The sequence below is a fragment of the Balaenoptera ricei genome, chromosome 11 (assembly GCF_028023285.1).
Source record: "Balaenoptera ricei isolate mBalRic1 chromosome 11, mBalRic1.hap2, whole genome shotgun sequence".
NCBI lineage: Eukaryota > Metazoa > Chordata > Mammalia > Artiodactyla > Balaenopteridae > Balaenoptera > Balaenoptera ricei.
The window spans coordinates 20,655,103-20,674,158 of record NC_082649.1 but is presented as its reverse complement, the minus strand read 5'-3'; the positions used below and the strand labels follow the sequence as shown (position 1 = coordinate 20,674,158).

Here is a 19,056-nt window from a genome sequence, read left to right as displayed (position 1 = left end):
AGGCACTGACAACTCCCTAGCAATCCTGTGCTCAACAAGGGCCAATCCCTCAGCCCCCCAGCAACTCTTCTCACAAGCTAGAGGGAGGAGCTGGCATTTCCCTCCCAAACACCAAAAACCAATTTAAAAAGACAAATGTTTTCTTCGCCTTCTCAGACCATCACCCCGAGATGGCTGTGGATATAACATTTGAGAAAATTTAATACTTAAACTGACATAGGAGGAGTTTAAAAAATTCATCTCAAGTCCTCACAAATAAAATCAGATAATCAGCCACAACAAAGATAATAAGCAAGCTCCCTTTAACATCCAACTTTGAATAACTTGAAAACGGTCTCTAGGAGATGACCTAGATGCGGGTGACTTCTTACAACATTAAGAAAGACAATTTTTGAAAACTTCAGTCTCTAAAATTTAAATTAACCCTACTTTTAACTTTTAGTGGACAAATATTCCAACTAACCTAGGACAAAATGGGCATCAGAACTTTCGAACAAAATATAAAACACAGAACCAGTGCTGCATGAAAATTAGGCAATCAAAACAATAGAGGGGAAAACATTTTTACTTCCAAACTTTTTTTTTTTAAGAAAAACATTAATACTTACCAGCACTTTGTTTTCAACTTTGTCTCCCTTCACTTCCAACTTTACTTTCTTCTTCAATGCAATCTTTATCTTTCTGCCAATAACATCCTTTATGCTTTCTGAAAGAAAGGAATAATTTTGTTATATTCTTTTATTAATAAGAGAAAAAGCATTGGGGAGGACAGCATCTGAAGGAGCATTTTTGGTTGTTTTTTTTATTGTTGTCTTTGTTTGTTGTTGTTACTTGTTTTAACAAGCCTGATAGTTATTGGTTAACAAGTATTTGATGAATGCCTACTTTGTGCCTTGGACCGTGTGCTCAGATGCTGAGGCAAATATAAAAGCATATGATATAATACCAGTCCATGAAAGGCATGATATAATCTTGCTGGGCAAAGAGGATAAGCACACACAAAGAAAAAAAAAAGAAGCAAGGTCAGGCAGTAGCATAGAGCACTATATTGCAGGCACTATATTGCAGGCAGGCAGACCATAAGCACAACAGGAATTCATAAAATCCCTTGGCTGGTTACCTCTGGCCCCCAGCAGACTCTGTATTCATGACCGTGCCATATACATATTATCATTTTCTAGGAGTGCCTTGACATGAAGGTTGGGAAATATGGCAAAGAACCAGAACCGGCCCAAACAATTTAGTCAGGGTGCTCCTGGCCATCTGTCCTTTCAAAATCTTAGTACCACCACATCCCCAAAGAGTGGTCAAAGGCGGAACTGAGAGAGAAGGGGAGACTTGAAAAGTTGGATGGTAGTGGGAAGGCCCTTCTGGGACTCCCGTGAGGACCCCAAACTGAACAGGTCCCAAATCAAAGTCACTATTTTCCCTGCTCCTCCTCTGGCCCTTAATGAAGCTAGAAATCTTGTTTATCTCCAACTCCATTCTCTCAGGGAGCCAGTCACCTACTCTCCTAGGACCACCTCCTAAACAGCTCCTGACCCGTGGGCTTGATCCTGCATTCAGGGCCTCAGAATCTCTCACCGAGACTAAGCCTACCACCTCCAACCTGTCAGCCCCCTGTACCACACCTCCCCCAGAACTAAAGCGACCCTTCCAAAGCCACAGATCTGATCATGTCCCTCTTGCTCTATGAGCCACAGTCATTTTTGGATTAACCCAAACCTCACAGCAGGCCACTCAAGGCCTTTCACACTCTTCCAGCTTAACTTCTCAGCACACGCCCAATTATCTCTATCCTCTCCACCCTTTACACCCCTAGGGTCCTGTATATATTATTCTCTTTCCTGGGCTGCACTTTCCTTATTCTCCTGCTGGTTAGATTCTACCTTTCTTCAAAACACAGCAAATTCCTTTATACCCCCACCACTCTGAATTGTGTATTATAATCATTTTGGTTTATTCATATATTCAACAAATATACCTAGTGTGCCAACTACTCTACTAGATGCCAGGCTAGAGATGACCACTGCCTTCCACAAGTGCTTACATCTAGTGGATGATTGTAAGCCACTAGATGGATTGATGTCACTAGATGAATCTGCACTCACTACCATGAGATCATGGACAAGAAGATACATGAAGGTTTCAGGGAGGAGGGGACCCTTGAGCTGAAGCTTGAAGGAGTAGGAAATAGACCACTGGTTTCCAAAGCGCAGTGTACGATACAATCCATTGGGGTACAGGAAGAAAACAGAATTTCTACTTCTGTTTGCAACGTGTTGCAGTTTATGTTTTGGATTACACACAGTAAATGAAGTATGCATGCAGCTTAACAAATAAATATATACTTATTAAGGGGTGATCAAAATATTCTTATTGGAAACCCACCACAAAGAGTTTAGAGCCACTCAGATAAGAAGAGTGAAGGAGGGGAGGATAGGGCAGTGCCAGCAAAGAGAAGGGCATGGGAACAAGAGAAAGTACAGTTTGCCCAGGGAACAGCAATGAGGTGGAATGTTGGCGGGGGTGGGGGATAGGTCGGGGAGCTCACTGCACGGGGAGTTCTCTAGGCAGCTCCTATCTTATCAGAACTCAAAACGGGTACAGGCTACTCGTCGTCCCTCCCCTAAAAAGAACTGCGGGAAATGAGCATCTGAAAGTGATTTAAGAATATATACACAAAGAAAAAGATGGGAAAGTTATATACCCATAGGTCAAAAGTAGCTATCTTGGAGTGGTAACATGGGTGACATATATTCTCATTCTTCTCTGCATTTAATTTTTTTAAATAAAAAGCCTGTATTACTTTAATAATCAGAAAGATACACAACACATTTTTTAAATGCCTTGGGGGATTAGCTTCAGGGACTATACTGAGGTTTTCACATGGTTGCCATTTTGAATTGATGAGAGCAGAACTCCTGCAAGCACTTGAAATTAGAGACTAAAGCAGATGCAGGAATTTCCCCTAGTCCAGGCCAATTAGACCATTTAAAGGCCCAGAAAAATCATATTGGGCCTATCACAAAAACATCTGTCCCTTGTTTGAAAGATACGTGAGATAGGCAGGACTCGATAAACACAAAAATTCCATTTCTAGATAAGGGTTAAATTCAACTTTTAAAATATACCAAAGGATTTATTTTGAGGACCGTCAATATAAACCAGGTACCTTATTTCCATCCTATCCTTCATCGCCCTTTTTCTTGGGTAATCACCTAAACTTTTCACCACCAGGCTCAAGGACAACTAATTAAAAACTCTGCCACCTTCTTTAGTTATCCTTATCCCCTGGCCAGTGAGGCAAACTCTCCCCTAAATTCTCTTTCTCAGGACCTCTGGAGGCATCTTCAGAGGTTCTGGGTGTTTGTTTCCTTCCCGGAAGGGTGTTGGAAAGATCTCAGCCTCCCAGAACTGGATGGATCACTCACTCCCAGTGGACTCTACAGGGTTGGGGAGAGAAGAGGCATGATTGGGGGGGAGGGTGGGGTAGACTTTATACCCTAAATTCGGTAGTTAGGTTTAATTCAACAAAAGCAGAAGCTTCCATCTTCCATACAAGCCTAGCAACAGCTTCTTCACATCTAGTTTCACCTGCTGAGTTAACAGTCACTAATGGAAGAGCACACACAAACTCCTCCAAAGTATTACTGCTAAAAGGTGAAACAGAGGGGCAAATTCCTCAGATGCAGATGAATGGGCGGTTAGAACTCGTCAGCACTGATTAAACATCATCTTTCTGAGCTGTAGGCTGTGTAGTGTGCCAAGAATGGGACAGTAGGAATATAGGTCACTGGGGCTCAAAACACACACGCACACAAACACATACCTTGTTACAATACAACATGCTACATACACACACACGCTTAAACGCTTGGTTTTCCGAACACTCTTCCCCCCAAACCTCATTTGAGCTCTGCCATTTTAACCCTCCACATAATTAAGTTAAACCCCAAGACAAAATATTCACCCCCCCCAAAAAAAACCCTCAAGGGACTCAAACAATGGGTCACCTTGCATAGGGTACCACACACGGGTTCCCTAAGAGATCCGGGATGGGGAGAATCGGTAGGTTAATCATTACTGAAATAAGGCTTTTATCATTAACCCTCAATTTCCTGACCCGAGTTTGCGTCAGTCCTGTAACCCTTTCGCTCCCAGTTCGCTAGGCGAAGCCACGCCTTGCTAGGCTCAGTCATTATACCGGACTAGCACCCCCCTCCCCCAAGTCTGTACGTCACAGGGGCACCTCCCGTCGGTTATTTCCTGGGGACAGGGGGGTCCTGGCACGTGCCGGAGGCGACCCACTGTGCGCTCGCCAGCACTCCCGGTGCTGGGCTTTCCCGGACTTCCCGAGTTGGGGACACTGGGCTGGGCGCTGTAAAGGATTCTCCTCGCTTCCAGAACTCCCCAAACTCTGGCAGACCCCCTCCTTCTTCCGCCAACCTGGACCCCCGGTCGCGGCGGAAGGAGGCGCCTGGTGAGGGGGGGTCCCAGCGGCGCAGCAGAGTGCGCTCCCGGGGCTCCCGATTCCTCCCCGCGCCGGCCCTCTCCGGACTCGGCTTTGCAAGCGGTCAGATGGGAACAAACTTCCCGGCGCCCCCCAGCGACGCTGCCCGACACCACTCCGACCCCAGGGGCGCCGGGACTTCGCGGGACGCACGGGAGGGCAGAGGTGGGAAGGGAGGTGGAGGTGAGGGGGAGGTGGAGGTGAGGGGGACGCACAGGGGGAGGTGAGGGGGAGGTGAGGGGGACGCACAGGGGGAGGTGAGGGGGAGGTGAGGGGGACGCAGAGGCAGAGGAAAATCAACCACCGCGCGACTCTTACCTATCAACTCCCTGGGCACCTCGGAGCTCTCCTCGGTCATGGTGGCCTTCTAGGTGCGGGGGTGCTGCAGGTCCAACTCTGATTTACAGCTCCCCACCCTACCCTGAACCCCTCAATTTCTTAGAGGCAGATGCAGCTTGCAAATGGGAATAGGCAAGAAAGCGGGGGCGGAGATAGAATTTTGCCGCGCCCCCCGCCCCACCAAAAAAAAAAAAAAAAAAGAGTTGCAAATCCGAGGTGGGTTTGCGGCTGCTGCTACATGACGCCTCCTTGCAGTTCCTGGCGGCGGAACGGAGACCCGGCAAGATTGGGAGCGGGCGCGGGGCGGCTGCGGCTCGCGGCTCGCGGCTCGCGGCTCGCGGCTCGCGGCTCCCGGCGACGCTGCTCCGGCTGCTGGCAGCTCCCGCCCGGTTCCGGCGCCGCACCTACGGCCCTAGGTGAAGGCGGAAGGCGTGGGGAGAGGCGGGGAGAGCGGCGCGGGGCGGGGGACTAGGGTTTCCTCGCGGTCCTGCCGGGCTTCATTGGGGCGGGGGCAGCTTCGGCGCTCCTCCTCTTTTTCCTCCTCCTCCTCCTTCTCCTCCTCCTGCTCTCCTCCTCCAGCGTTTCCTCCTCACCTCGCGAGACCCAGCCTCCCGCGCCCAGGCTCACGTTCCCCGGCGTGGGGCGCACAGCCCGGCGGCACGCGGCGCGGGGCTGCGGCTGCGGCGGTCACGGTGCCCCTCCTCGCAGCCTCCCTCCCGAACCGCCGAAGCCCTGCGTCTGGAGAGGGGGCGAGAGAGCCCGGGAGCCATCTGCTGGCTGCTGGGGAGGACAGCCGGGTGGGCCTCGGCTGCCCGATTCCCCGTCCCCACCTCCCGGCGGGCCGAGGGCGCCAGGGGATGGGAGGCTGCAGGCTCGCGCAGATTCCGCAGACCCGTCTGCACGGAAACCGGGTCTTTCTGGGAGACCCTCTGCCCCCTTTCCTTTTTCAGCCCTCCCTGTGACTGCTGACGTTTCCTCAACGTTATTAATTTTCCATTTCTGGGGAGCAGGAGCTAGACGAAACCTGTAAACACTAACCATATGTTAAGAAAACACTTTTTTGTATGCTCAGCGGGCGCGCCGCCGCTGCTGTTTCCCATCTCAGACACTCGAAGTAGGAGAGCGCCCGGAAAATGCCTTTCACTCGCTGCGGAACCTCCTTTAACCCCAGGGCATATTCGGGCAGCTGAGCGTAATTCACAAAGGCCAGAATAAGCCTGCTGATAGGTCTGACGGACCTGGCCCAACGCCCTCCGACTTTCCCTGGGCTCCACCCCCAGAGAGACAACTTCTAGGCAACTTCTCGCTTCAACTGCTGCATCGGTGCCTGGCGGCTGGGAATGCCTGTCGAATCAGGTTCTGTTTCTAAAGGACGGAAGGAGGGGAGGGAGAAAAGGAAAGGGAATCCTACGCATTGATAGTCTAGTTTTAAACACTGCCGTCGACCTAGGATCCCCAAGAATCATCTTCAGCCTCTCCGCCAGGAGTTACCGTTAAGGCATTTACCAATCTGGCCCCTTCCCACTCTTACAACCTGACTCTCCAAAACTATTTGCTATTTGCTTTTCCCTTCCTTTTAAGGTTATCTGATTCTTACCTATGTTTTCAATTCCAGCCCGATATGTACCTTCTTTGTGAAGATTTTCCAGGGTTTTTCAGATCACTGTGATCCCTCTATTCAAAACCGCTAGAATATATTGCCTGAAACACTATTTTCTATGCCCAGCCACACAATGCCTTGTTTCATTACTTGTGTATTTGTCTAGTTTTACTACTTAACTCTTGCTTTGTTCCCTGAGTTTGTGTTTATCTGCCCAACTAGACTGGGCGATTTAAAGGCGAGAGTTTATCTCAGACTTTTGAACCTCCTCAGCAGATTTGTGCAAAATAGGTGTTCCGTAAACATTTGTTAACTTATTGGTTTTAGAGCTTTGGACCTCAGACTCCCTACTGTTTCTCAGATGTTGGCGATTTATTGAAGATAGACCTGTCCTTTACGCGTTAAATATCTTTTTATGCAATAAATGGAAATTAACATCTCAAAACCATCTTCCATTCAACTGTGTGTGTTAAAGAGGATTTTTCTGGCACTTACAAATGAAGTTTCAGAAATTGCCCTGAAGATTCCACACCATGTGGTAACTCGTGAAAATAAAGACAAAACTTTTTTGCCCCCTTGGCCTGGGGTGGTCAGAAGAATAAAGAACAAGCTGTATGGCATGCCAGTAATTCAGTGCTCCTTGGTGCCTTTTAAAGGAAGCTGGGGTTTCAATGAAGAATCACGTTTTTTCACTGGAGCAGGATCCTGATTGACTCCCACACCTCTGAAGGCATGGATTCAAATGAATCTCCTATATTTATGCTCAAAAATGACTGATTTTGGAAATGAAAATCATTTACCTTCTTGGGAGCAAAACTCAAGTATGTTTCAGAATAGCAAGCAGAGAACTCAAAGGAGCACTGTTTATAACACTGTAAAACCCAACGAGTGGTAAATGTCCCCGGCACAGGACAACCGAGGAGTCAGCTTAGAGAATGCATTTTGAATTCTGAAATGTGCACTTGTCGACTGAAATCTGCCCACCCCCTCCAATACTGCAATCTTTCCTCAGCATCTCTGCCCTCCAACTTCCATGCTTTTAAGTTTACCCCTGCCATTGTGCTCTTGATTGAGAGTGATTAAACCACTACCTGAAACTAATTGCCACTATAAATGTGATTACCTACAGCTTCATCTAATATGTATATATGTGGCTTTGTTTAAGTCTTTTTTTTTTTTTTTATAAATTTATTTATTTATTTTTGGCTGCGTTGGGTCTTTGTTGCTGTGCACGTGCTTTCTCTAGCTGCGGCAAGCAGGGGCCACTCCCCATCGCAGTGCGCGGGCCTCTCATTGCGGTGGCTTCTCTTGTTGAGGAGCACAGGCTCCAGGCGCATGGGCTTCAGTAGGTGTGACACGTGGGCTCAGTAGTTGTGGCTCACGGGCTCTAGAGCACAGGCTCAGTAGTTGTGGAGAACGGGCCCACTTGCTCCGCGGCATGTGGGATCCCCCCGGACCAGGGCTCGAACCCACGTTCCCTGCACTGGCAGGGGGACTCTCAACCACTGCGCCACCAGGGAAGCCCTGGTTAAGTCTTATAACCAGCTCTGATGAACTGAAACCTATTAGAAAGGAAGAGAAAACCGGCTTTTCAGGGAATATCTACTGCACCTGAACTTTTAAAATGTTAAACACAATCACAACAAATTTAACACATACCCAGAAACAAATTATTTTGGAAAACTATACATGGACTTTTATTTTTAGTTCCAAGGTATACATTCATATCTCTATTGTATATTTTGTAGTGCATTATGGTGAGAAAATATGCTATGAATTTTAAAATCTGCTGAAAAATACTTAATGTCTATAATGGTCTAACATACTCTCATTAGAACCATATTACATAGGGACTTCCCTGGTGGTGCAGTGGATAAGAGTCTGCACTCCCAATGCAGGGGGCCTGGGTTCGATCTCTGGTCAGGGAACTAGAGCCCACATGCATGCTGCAACTAAGACCCAGTGCAAACAAATAAATTTTTTTAAAAAAAAAGAACCATATTGGGGCTTCCCTGGTGGCGCAGTGGTTGAGAATCTGCCTGCCAATGCAGGGAACACGGGTTCGAGCCCTGGTCTGGGAATATCCCACATGCCGCGGAGCAACTAGGCCCGTGAACCACAATTACTGAGCCTGCGCGTCTGGAGCCTGTGCTCTGCAACAAGAGAGGCTGCGATAGTGAGAGGCCCGCGCACCGCGATGAAGAGTGGCCCCCACTTGCCGCAACTAGAGAAAGCCCTCGCACAGAAACGAAGACCCAACACAGTCATAAATTAATTAATTAATTAATTAATTTTTTAAAAAAAAGAACCATATTGTACAATGATTAAACCCATGGAGACAAAACAAAAATTAAGAAATCAGCAAGCTAACAATAGCAAAAAAAAAAAACTCCACTATTTACCCAAATCCATTTCTGATCTTGCCTACTGCCTTAAGAACTGGTTTTTAAACTGGAAGATATTCGGCTATGTGGGAACCAATGACATTTCCACTCCCCAAGTAGTGACTTGCAGACTAACTTCCCACCCTTAGCAACTACTGTCGGTCTGGGGTCTGCTTAATGAGGTGTGTGTTTCTCAACTGGGTTAATTAGACCTTTCAGGGAAAGGACACAATGAAATACTAAGCTTATAAACACCTCTAGGAAAAAATTAGTTTATCTCTGATTAGAAGACAATGAGAGGTAAATGTCTATTGGACAATATGCCTTTAAAGTATTTACAAGTGATATTATATTAGATTTGCTTGAAAAATAATCCAGGGGAGAGGGGTTGTTTGTGGAGTGGGGTGGGGGACTGAGTAGGGATACACATGAAACAAGAGGGGCCCTGTACTGATTTTTGTTGTAGCTGGATAATGGGGTACATGGGAATTCATTGCTCACTTTTAAGTGTGTTTGAAATTTTCAGTCATCATCATAATCAGAGCAAATCCTCAACAGATACGACCAAGAGACGAGGAAAGTCAACTCAGTCATTAATGCAGAAAATATCTATTTGAGTGTGCCATTATCAGAGCACATAGTACAATTGTTTTCCATATTCAGAACACTTGAACAGAGCACTTCAACAGATGCGATAGTGCTGTGATTCAAAGAAGCAATTGTTTTCATTTTAATGATAATAAAATCAGAATGCATTTTACAAATGTTGTAGACAATTAACATCATGCTTCTCATACCCCACCCTCAACACAAATACAAAATCTGCTATCAGATCACTGGTGCATCTAACAACTGATGACCTCTGACAAATAAGGAGATAAGGATTTAGCATATTTGAGTTACCCAGTGACCTCTTAGGTTAGAAGGTGTACTTATTATATCTTTATCACAACTGGGCATAAGTTCAGATTTGTGGGGTAACTTGCTCAAAGTTGCAAGGGTTGAACCTAGATTTGAGATCTCCAGGCCAAAGTTCATTTCACTATGCCACTTCACCAGCCCCTTGGTCTGTGTTCCATGGAAAGTGTAAAGATGGCCAAGGTTGGGACCCACCCACCCACAAGGAGCTCCACCTCTAGAAGGAAAATTAAGGTGACCTTCGATTGCCCTGCAACTAGTCCAGTGCTGACCACACAGTAGGTGGTGAGCTAGTTGAATCTAACTGAGCAATTTTAGAAAATAATAAGATAAATGAAAAATGTGCAGGACTTCCCTGGTGGCGCAGTGGTTAAGAATCCACCTGCCAATGCAGGGGACATGGGTTCGATACCTGGTCAGGGAAGATGCCACATGCTGGGGAGCAACTAAGCCCGTGAGCTGCAACTACTGAAGCCTGCACACTCTAGGGCCTGCGTGCAACAAGAGGAACCACCGCGAGCGATGAGAAGCCCGCCCACGCGCAGCAACGAAGACCCAATGCAGCCAAAAAAGAAAAAGGAAAAATGTGCTAGTTAGGTGCAAAATGATGTGTTCAGTATATGCTATAGAAATTCATAGAGGTGGTGGGGAGAGAGCACTAAAAGGAGGAGAGTTGTTTTATAATGTCACTCAACAAATGTGAGGGGAGCACTTACTATTCGCCAGAGGATATAATGGTGAATTACACAGATGCTTCATGGAACCCTCAAGAAACAGTCTGGGGGCGGGGGCAGGGAGAGAGAGAGAGGCAATTACTCTAAGTGCGGATGTGGAGAAAAACAGAATTATGGAAATGAGAGGGCTGGGGGGGGAGGAGAGAAAGGGGGTGAAAATGATCCTGGTAGCAGGAACAGCATGTGTACAGGCCAGAAGACAAGATAAAAACATTGAGAAACAAATAAATTCAGTGGTTTTTTTGGCTGCGTGGGGTCTTACTTGCGGCAAGTGGGCTCTTCGTTGCGGCGTGTGGGCTTCTCTCCAGTTGTGGTGCACAGGCTCCAGAGCACATGGGCTCTGTAGTTTGCGGCACGCAGGCTCTCTAGTTGAGGTGCGCAGGCTCTCTAGTTGAGGTGCGCAGGCTTAGTTGCCCCGGGTTATGTGGAATCTTAGTTCCCTAACCAGGGATCGAACCCTCATCCCCTGCATTGTAAGGCAGATTCTTTACCGCTGGACCACCAGGGAAGTCCCAATTCAGTGGGTTTTAATCAATAGAGATGGAGTAGGAACAGAAGGTTAAAAAAAAAAAAAGAGGACCATACCATGCAGGACCTCATGAACCACTAAATGAGCCTGAATTTACCCAAAGAGCAAAGAGTAATTCTTGAGAGATTTTGAGTCAGGCAGTATCACACCAGATTTTCTTGTTTAGAAAGATTACCTAGTTGGAATAATTAAAAAGACTGGAAGGGAGGCAAGAGTATTCGAAGTAGAGAAGTTAGGAGGCTGTTGCAATAGTGAAGCAAAACAAAAACACCATAGTAATCTGAGCCAGGGTGGTGACAGCAGATGGACAGATCTGAGAGCTGCAGGTGCGGGAGGGGAGGAGGAGACAGGGAGGCCCAGGGTCTCCCCATCAGGAGGCAGTGGTTGCTAACTGGAAAAGGGAGCCTGGAGGAGAGCATATGTGGTGAATCAAGATGAGGGGTTCGGGTTTGGTCTGAAGGGGTGGAGGTACTGCGGGACATCCAAGGGAGATGTCCGTTAGGTGAATGGATATGGAAGTCTGAAGTTCAGGAGACATTCTGGTATGTAGACTCAAGATCCATCAACATATGGCATATGAAATGATAGGATTTAGTAGGAAAATCTAGCTTCTCTGATGAGATGACAATGGGGGTTGGGTACATTGTTACTAAAGGCAACGTGCCTCTCGGGAAATGGGTGAGATCTAACAAGGCAAGTATGCAGTATGAGGAGGAAAGGAACTCTGAAGAATTGCAGGCATCCAGAAAAAGAAGAGCTGCAAAGGAGACTATAGCAGTTATCTCTTGCAGTGTAACAAATTACCCCCAAACTTGGCAGCTTAAATCAACAAACATTTAATATGTCAAAGATTCTGTGGGTCAGGAACCTGGGAGCAGCTTAGGTGGGTGGTTCTAGCTCAGAGTCTCTCATGAGTTGGGATCAGGCTGTCAGGTGGGTCTGTGGTCAATTGAAGGCTCAACTGGGGCTTCCTCTGGTGTGGGCAGGTGTCAGTTCCTTACTGGTTGTTGGCTGAAGCCTCAGTTCCTCAGGACACACAGGGCTGCTTGAGCGTCTTCATGAAGAACAGCTGGCTCCCAGAGTGAGTGATGGGGGGGTGGAGATAGAAAATACAGTGCCTTTTATAACTTTATCTTGGAAATGACATACCATCATTTCTGCTGTATTCTACTGTCACATAGATTAAGGAATCACCCCAGGACAATGAGAGAGATGACACAAGAACGTGAATACCAAGAGGCAGGGAGGGATCATTGGAGGCATCTTGGAAAATGGCTACTATAGAGTCAGTGAAGGACCAATCAGCAGAGAAGTAGTAGGAAACCGGGAAGATACGATGTCAAGTTGGGAAGATGTGAAAAAATAATATTTCAAGAAAGGGGAAATGGTTTAACAGTGTCATGTTTTGCTAAAAAGTCAAATGTGATAAGGTAACATGTATTTGAATTTAGCAATAAGGGAAGCATTAATTTGTTTTTGTTTTGGGGAGAGATCAATTTTAGTAGAATAATGGGGGAAGAAGATAAATTGCAATGGGTTGAAGAGTGATTAGGAGATGGAAAAGGAGAGGAAAACAGAATGCAGATAACTCCGGAACTGGGGATATGAAGGAGAATAAAGGCAGAGGAGTAGCCAAAAGGCTGTATAGGTGACCTTCTATTAAGCATTGAGGATTTAATACTTGCATTTATATAACTATGCTTCTTCCCAGTGAGAGTAGAAGAAAAAAAACACACATAGAATCCCTAATGTAAACCGTGGACTTTAGTTAATAATATTGTATCAATATTGGCAATTGTAGCAAATATACCAAACTAAAGTAAGATGTTACAATAGGGGAAACTGTAGAGAGTGAGGGGATATATGGAAATTCTCTGTACTTTCTATTCAATTTTTCTGTAAATCCAGAACTGCTCTAAAAATAGTTTATTCACTTATATTAAAAATGCATAAAGCCACAAGGACAAAGAAGATAGGAGACAGTAGCAAACTAGAAAATGTAACATTTTGGAAACTGGGAAAGTCAGTGGAGGAATGGTAACTAACTTAACAGACCAGGGAAAGACAAATTCTAAGCCAGAGGGGAGAAAGCAAATAAAAAGCAAGCTAATTTCTATAGCAGAGCCCAAGAAAAATCTCAGGAACTAGAGACGCAAATGATCTCTGAATGCAGAAGTGCAGAATGAGAGAACAACAAAAAACAGGAGGATTGGTAAAGAGTTTAAAAGGAAGGGTTAGACACTCCATAAATTCCCTCCTCTATCTCACGCAGCCAGTCAGCTCTGCACTGCCTTAGACTGGAGGCTTACTCTTAGAAGAGATTGAAACCAAAGGGACCTAGTCTTAGAACAGCAGAAGGTAAAAGTGAGACATCATACCATACAGAAAAGAGGGAAATTAAGAGAAAAATCTACCTCCTAAATATAAAGCCACCACAAATTGTTTCTCTGCTTGATTCTTAGAAGTCTTAACAGCAGGGTTTATAATCCTGGCATCATATTCCTCTCCTAGATTACTGACTATCCTTAAAAGAAAAACCTGTAGGATACTGATATGTGTTCATTTGCCAGTGAAAAGACCAGGTTCCCACCTATCACCCTAAATTGAGCCCCACCAGTTGAGAAGCCCCATCCACTCATGTAGAGCTTCAGATCACTGTTAATATGGACATCCAAGGAACACTGACATTTGAGGAAAGCCTCTATCATGAGAGCCAGAGACCAAAACAAACAAGCCTTAACAAGGATCATAGAAGAGCCTGGGAGCAAAAGAAAACTTAAGAATCCAGAGTGAGGGAACTTTTGCTCGAGGTCATGATGGAATAATAAGGATTGGACATTTCCTTCCTTCAAAAACTAGAAAATAGTACAAAATATAAGGAACTACTGTTTTTCAGACATTGAACATTAGATAGGACAGGACTGTGATCCTTGAAAGAAGGGAAGCAAACGAAGTGAGCACTACAATTGCCCCAGATTTCTACCTGGAAATAACTGGATGATGGGTGCAAAGAGGGGGACCCTCAACAGAGTCCACTGGGTCAAGGAGATGTAAAGTTTGGAGAGACAGAGGTGGCTGTATCTTGTGAGGTAGAGTTCCAAGGAGGAGCGAGCTGTACGGAAAATCAAATCAATAAATCAAATCAATAAATTTGATACAATTCTAGGTACACTGATCAAGACAAAAAGATACAAGATACAAATTAGCAATATGAGGAATTAAAGAGGAGGCCTCACTACAAACATTAAAAAGATAATAAGAGGATACTAAGAACAACTTAATGCCAATAAATTTGATAATTTAGTTGAAAACATACAAAAGACAGAAATTCCCAAAATTGACTCAAGAACAAACAGAAAAATCTGAAGAGCCCTATATCGATTAAAGAAATGTATGTATATATTTTGGCCATGCTGCGTAGCTTGTGGGATCTTATTTCCCCAACCAGAGATTGAACCCAGGCCATGGCAGTGAGAGCACCGAGTCCTAACCACTGGACCACCAGGGAATTCCCTCAAGTAAAGAAATTTGAATTTGAAATTAAAACCTTCCCATAAATAAAAGGAGAAATAATCACAAAACACCTCAACAGATGTGCACACTCTCTCTCTCTCACACACGCACACAAAGACAAAATTCAATACCCGTTTATAATAAAAACTCCAAGTAAACTAGAAGAAAAGACAATTTCCTCAACTTGATAACAGGCATCTATAAAAAAAAACAAAACGGGGCTTCCCTGGTGGCGCAGTGGTTGAGAGTCTGCCTGCCAATGCAGGGGACACAGGTTCGAGCCCTGGTCTGGGAAGATTCCACATGCCGCGGAGCAACTGGGCCCGTGAGCCACAACTACTGAGCCTGCACGTCTGGAGCCTGTGCTCCGCAACAAGAGAGGCCGCGATAGTGAGAGGCCTGCGCACCGCAATGAGGAGTGGCCCCCACTTGCCACAACTGGAGAAAGCCCTCGCACAGAAACGAAAACCCAACACAGCCAAAAAAAACAACAACAAAACCAAAAACCTATACCTAATGATATAGACTAAATGCTTTCCCCATAAAGTCAGGAACAAGAGAAGGATATCTACTCTTCTTACTCGTATTTAATATTAGGCTAGAAGTCTTAGCTATTCCAATAGGGCAAGCAAAATAAATGAAAGTCATAGTGATCAGAAAGGAATAAAAAGCTTTGTAGACAACATGATTGTGTTCATAGAAAATCCTAAGCAAACTACAAAAAAAAAGCTACGAGAAATAATAAGTGAGTTTAGCAAGATTGCAGGACACAAGGTCAATATATAATCAATTGTATTTCTGTATGCCAGAAATGAAAAGTTAGAAATTGAAATTTTAAAATTATCATTTATGATGGCATAAAAAACATGAGATGTGTAAAGATAAATTTAATAAAATGTGTGCAAGACATGTACAATGAAAACTATAAAACATTGCTGAGAGAAAGTAAAGAAGACCTAAATAATTGGAGAATACAGCAATAACAATGGATTGGAAGATTCAATATGATTAAGGTGTTACGTCTCCTGAAATTGAACTAGAGATGGTAATGCAACCTCAACAATAATCATAACAGTATTTTTGTAGAAATTAACAAGATGATTCTAAAATTCATATGGAAATTCAAAGAAACTAAGATGACCAAAAAATTTTGAAGAACAAAGTTGTAGAACTTATACTACCTAAATTCAAGACTTAAAGTTATTATAATTAAGATGTGTGATATTGGCATAAAAATAGACTTATAGATCAGCAGAACAGAGTAGAAAGTACAGAAATAAGCCCACACGTATTTGATCTATTGGTTTTTTGTTTGTTTGTTTGTTTTTGTTTTTTAACAAATTGCCAAGGTAATTCAATGGGAAAGAGCAGTTTCTTTGATGAATGATTCTGGAATAACTGGCTATCCCCATGGAAAACAATGATCGGTGACCTTTATTTTATGCCATAAAAGATAAATTTCTAAAAAAAAAAAAAAAAAGATAAATTTCTAAATGGATCAAAAATTAAATGTAAAAGTTAAATCTATACAAACTCCTGGAGGCAACACAGGAGAAAATCTTCATGGCTTTGAAGTAGGCAAAAAATTCTTGTATGCTATACGTAAAGCACAAGCATAAAAGAAAAAATTGAACTTTATCAAAATTAAAAACTATTGCCCTTTGAATGACACTGTTAAAAAAGTGAGAAGGGAGAACATTTTCTTCCTTTTTTTTTTTTTTTTTTTTTGGCCATGCCTCGTGGCTAGCGGGATCTTAGCTTCCCCAACCAGGGATCGAACCCGGGACCCCAGCAGTGAAAGCACTGAGTCCTAACCACCGGACCGCCAGGGAATTCCCAGGAGAACATTTTCTCAATACATATATCTGGCAAAGGATGATATATGGAATATACAAACATCGCTTACAACTCAATAAAAATGGGCAAAACATTTGAACAGCCATTTGCCCAAAGACATATGAAAAGGAGCTGAATACCATTAGTCATCATAGAAATGCTAATTAAAACCACATTGAGATACCACCACTCCCACTAGAATGGCTACAATAAAAAAGATTGACAGTGTTGGTGAAGATACAGAGTAACTAAACTCTCATACATTGTTAGTAGGAATGTAAAATGATACAATTACTTTGGAAAGTATTTTGTCAGTTTCTTACAAAATTTACCAAATGCTTAATATACAATCCTGCAATTCACTCTTATATATTTACCTAAGGCAAATAAAAAGGTATGTCCACACAAAGACTGATACATGAATATTTATAGCAGCTTTATTCACCATAGCCAAAAAACTGGAATCAAACGAAACATACACAACAGATGAATAGATAGACAAATGTAGCACATTCATACAATAGACTATGACTCAACAGTACAAAGGAATGAACCAATGTTAATTGCAGCATCATGCATGGATCTCAAAAACATGCTGGGCAACATATTCCAGACACAGAAGAGTACATGCTGAATGATACCATTTATGTAAAACTCTACAAAAAGGACTTCCGTGGTGGTCCAGTGGTTAAGAATCCCCCTTCCCATGCAGGGGACGCAGGTTTGATCCCTGGTCTGGGAACTAAGATCCCACATGCCGCAGGGCAACTAAGCCTGTGTACCGCAACTACTGAGCCCACACGCTCTGGAGCCTGTGCGCCACAACTAGAGAGAAGCCCCTGCACTGCAAGGAAAGATCCAATGTGCCACAACTAAGACCCGAGGCAGTCAAAAAAAACCAAAACCGAAACCAAAACAAAAGAAACTCTACAAAAGACAAACCTAATCCATAGTGACAAAAAGCAGATCAGTTGTTACCTGGGGCCTGGGGCTCAGAGGCCCCAGGAAACAATTTGTAGTGATCAAAATATTTCATAACCTGATTGTGATTGTGGGAACAGAGTGCATACATTTGTCAAAACTCATTGAATCGTACACCTAAAATGGATGCATATTATTGTCTGTAAGTTATGCCACAATAAGGTTGTTAAAAATGTCTGTAATTATATCATCAGAGATTTTAAAAAAATCATTGCATCCATGAAAACTAAAGAATCCATGGGGATTCTATTTTAGAAATCAGAGAAGATAAAAGAGCTCTCAGAATTTTAAAATATACTACCAGGAATTTTCATTTCTGGAGGCCCTTGGGAAGAATCTGTTTCCAAGCACATTCAGGACGTTGGCAGAATTTAGTTTCTGGCAGTTGTAGGACCTAGGGCTCCATTTCTAGAGAAGCTGCTGTCAGCCAGGGACCATTCTCAGCTCCTAGAGGCTATTCACATTCCTTTGCATGTGCCCCCTCCCCATTTCAATGCTGGCCAAGATAAAATCTCTTGCATCAAATCCCTCCCCTCTCATGTTGCAAATCTCCTTTGCCCCTGAAACACCTGTTCCTTTTAAGAGCTCACCTGATTAGATCAGGCCCACCAAATACAGTCTCCTTTTTGTCAATCACTTGTGCTGTATTAACATACCCTAATCATGGCACTGATGTCCCATAATATCTCAGGTCCCTTCCACACTCCGGGAGAGGGAATGTACAAGGGGAGGGGTCTTTGGGGGTGATTTTGGAATTCTGCTACCACAATAAGGCTGGCCTAAAACTTAGAGAAAAATAATTAGGAGGAAATTTCAACAAATTATTATGTATGGATGCAAACTGATGAGCTACACTTGTTTTTGCTTTGCTTTGCTTTGCTTTGCTTTGCTTTGCTGAACTTAGGTGTGTGTGTGTGTGCGTGTGTTGTATTTTTAGCATATTGGTCCATTACAAAGTCGAGTAAGGATATCAAACTGTTTTTATTAGTGAATTTAAGTATTTTCCATACTCTTTCTCTTTTCAATTGATACCTATGTACTCAGGATTTGGCTTTATTTGGCTTATCTCTTCTGGAACTTGATATCAGGAAGCATTTCAAGAAGGGGTCTTTGAAGTGGGAGTAAAAAATAAGTCAAGTTAAAAACAAAGACAGGGACTTCCCTGGTGGCACAGTGGTTAAGAATCCACCTGCCAATGCAGGGGACACGGGTTCGAGCCCTGGTCCGGGAAGATCCCACATGCCGCGGAGCAACTAAGCCCGTGCACTACAACTACTGAGCCTGTGCTCTAGAGCCCGCGAGCCACAACTACTGAAGTCTGCATGCCTAGAGCCTATGCTCTGCAACAAGAGAAGCCACCGCAGTGAGAAGCCCACGCACCGCAACAAAGAGTAGCCCCCCAGCTCTGCAACTAGAGAAAGCCCGCATGCAGCAATAAAGACCCAACGCAGCCAAAAATAAATTAAAAAAAAAAAATTACACACACACAAAATGACACACACACACAAAAGTAAAGACAGTTCATGACATTTTTTCAAATTCTCTTAATTAAAAAATCTAGCAACCAAGATTCCCTTCAGTACATGAATGGATAAATAAACCGTGGCACATCCAGATGATGGAATTCAACGCTAAAAAGAAATGACTTATCAAGCCATAAAAAAACATGGAGGAATCTTAACGGCATATTACTGAATGAAAGAAGCCAA

The 19,056-nt window shown here is 43.9% G+C and overlaps 2 protein-coding genes across 15 annotated transcripts in view; one reads left to right on the top strand and one right to left on the bottom strand.

The window, feature by feature from the left end:
* Positions 1–5,470, bottom strand: part of CARMIL1 (capping protein regulator and myosin 1 linker 1) — a 319,730-nt gene extending 314,260 nt beyond the window's left edge. For 2 of the 3 annotated variants that reach the window (XM_059938045.1, XM_059938046.1), the window contains exons 1-2: positions 4,832–5,470; positions 609–706 (exon numbers count right to left, since the gene is read on the bottom strand). In XM_059938045.1, the coding sequence (XP_059794028.1) occupies positions 609–706; positions 4,832–4,871 (138 nt within the window). In that variant the 5' untranslated portion in view covers positions 4,872–5,470. The remainder of the gene's footprint in view (positions 1–608; positions 707–4,831) is intronic. The other variant, XM_059938048.1, reaches the window with a different exon arrangement.
* Positions 1–19,056, top strand: part of LOC132374406 (cytidine monophosphate-N-acetylneuraminic acid hydroxylase) — a 269,930-nt gene that overhangs the window by 99,382 nt on the left and 151,492 nt on the right. The window lies entirely within an intron of this gene.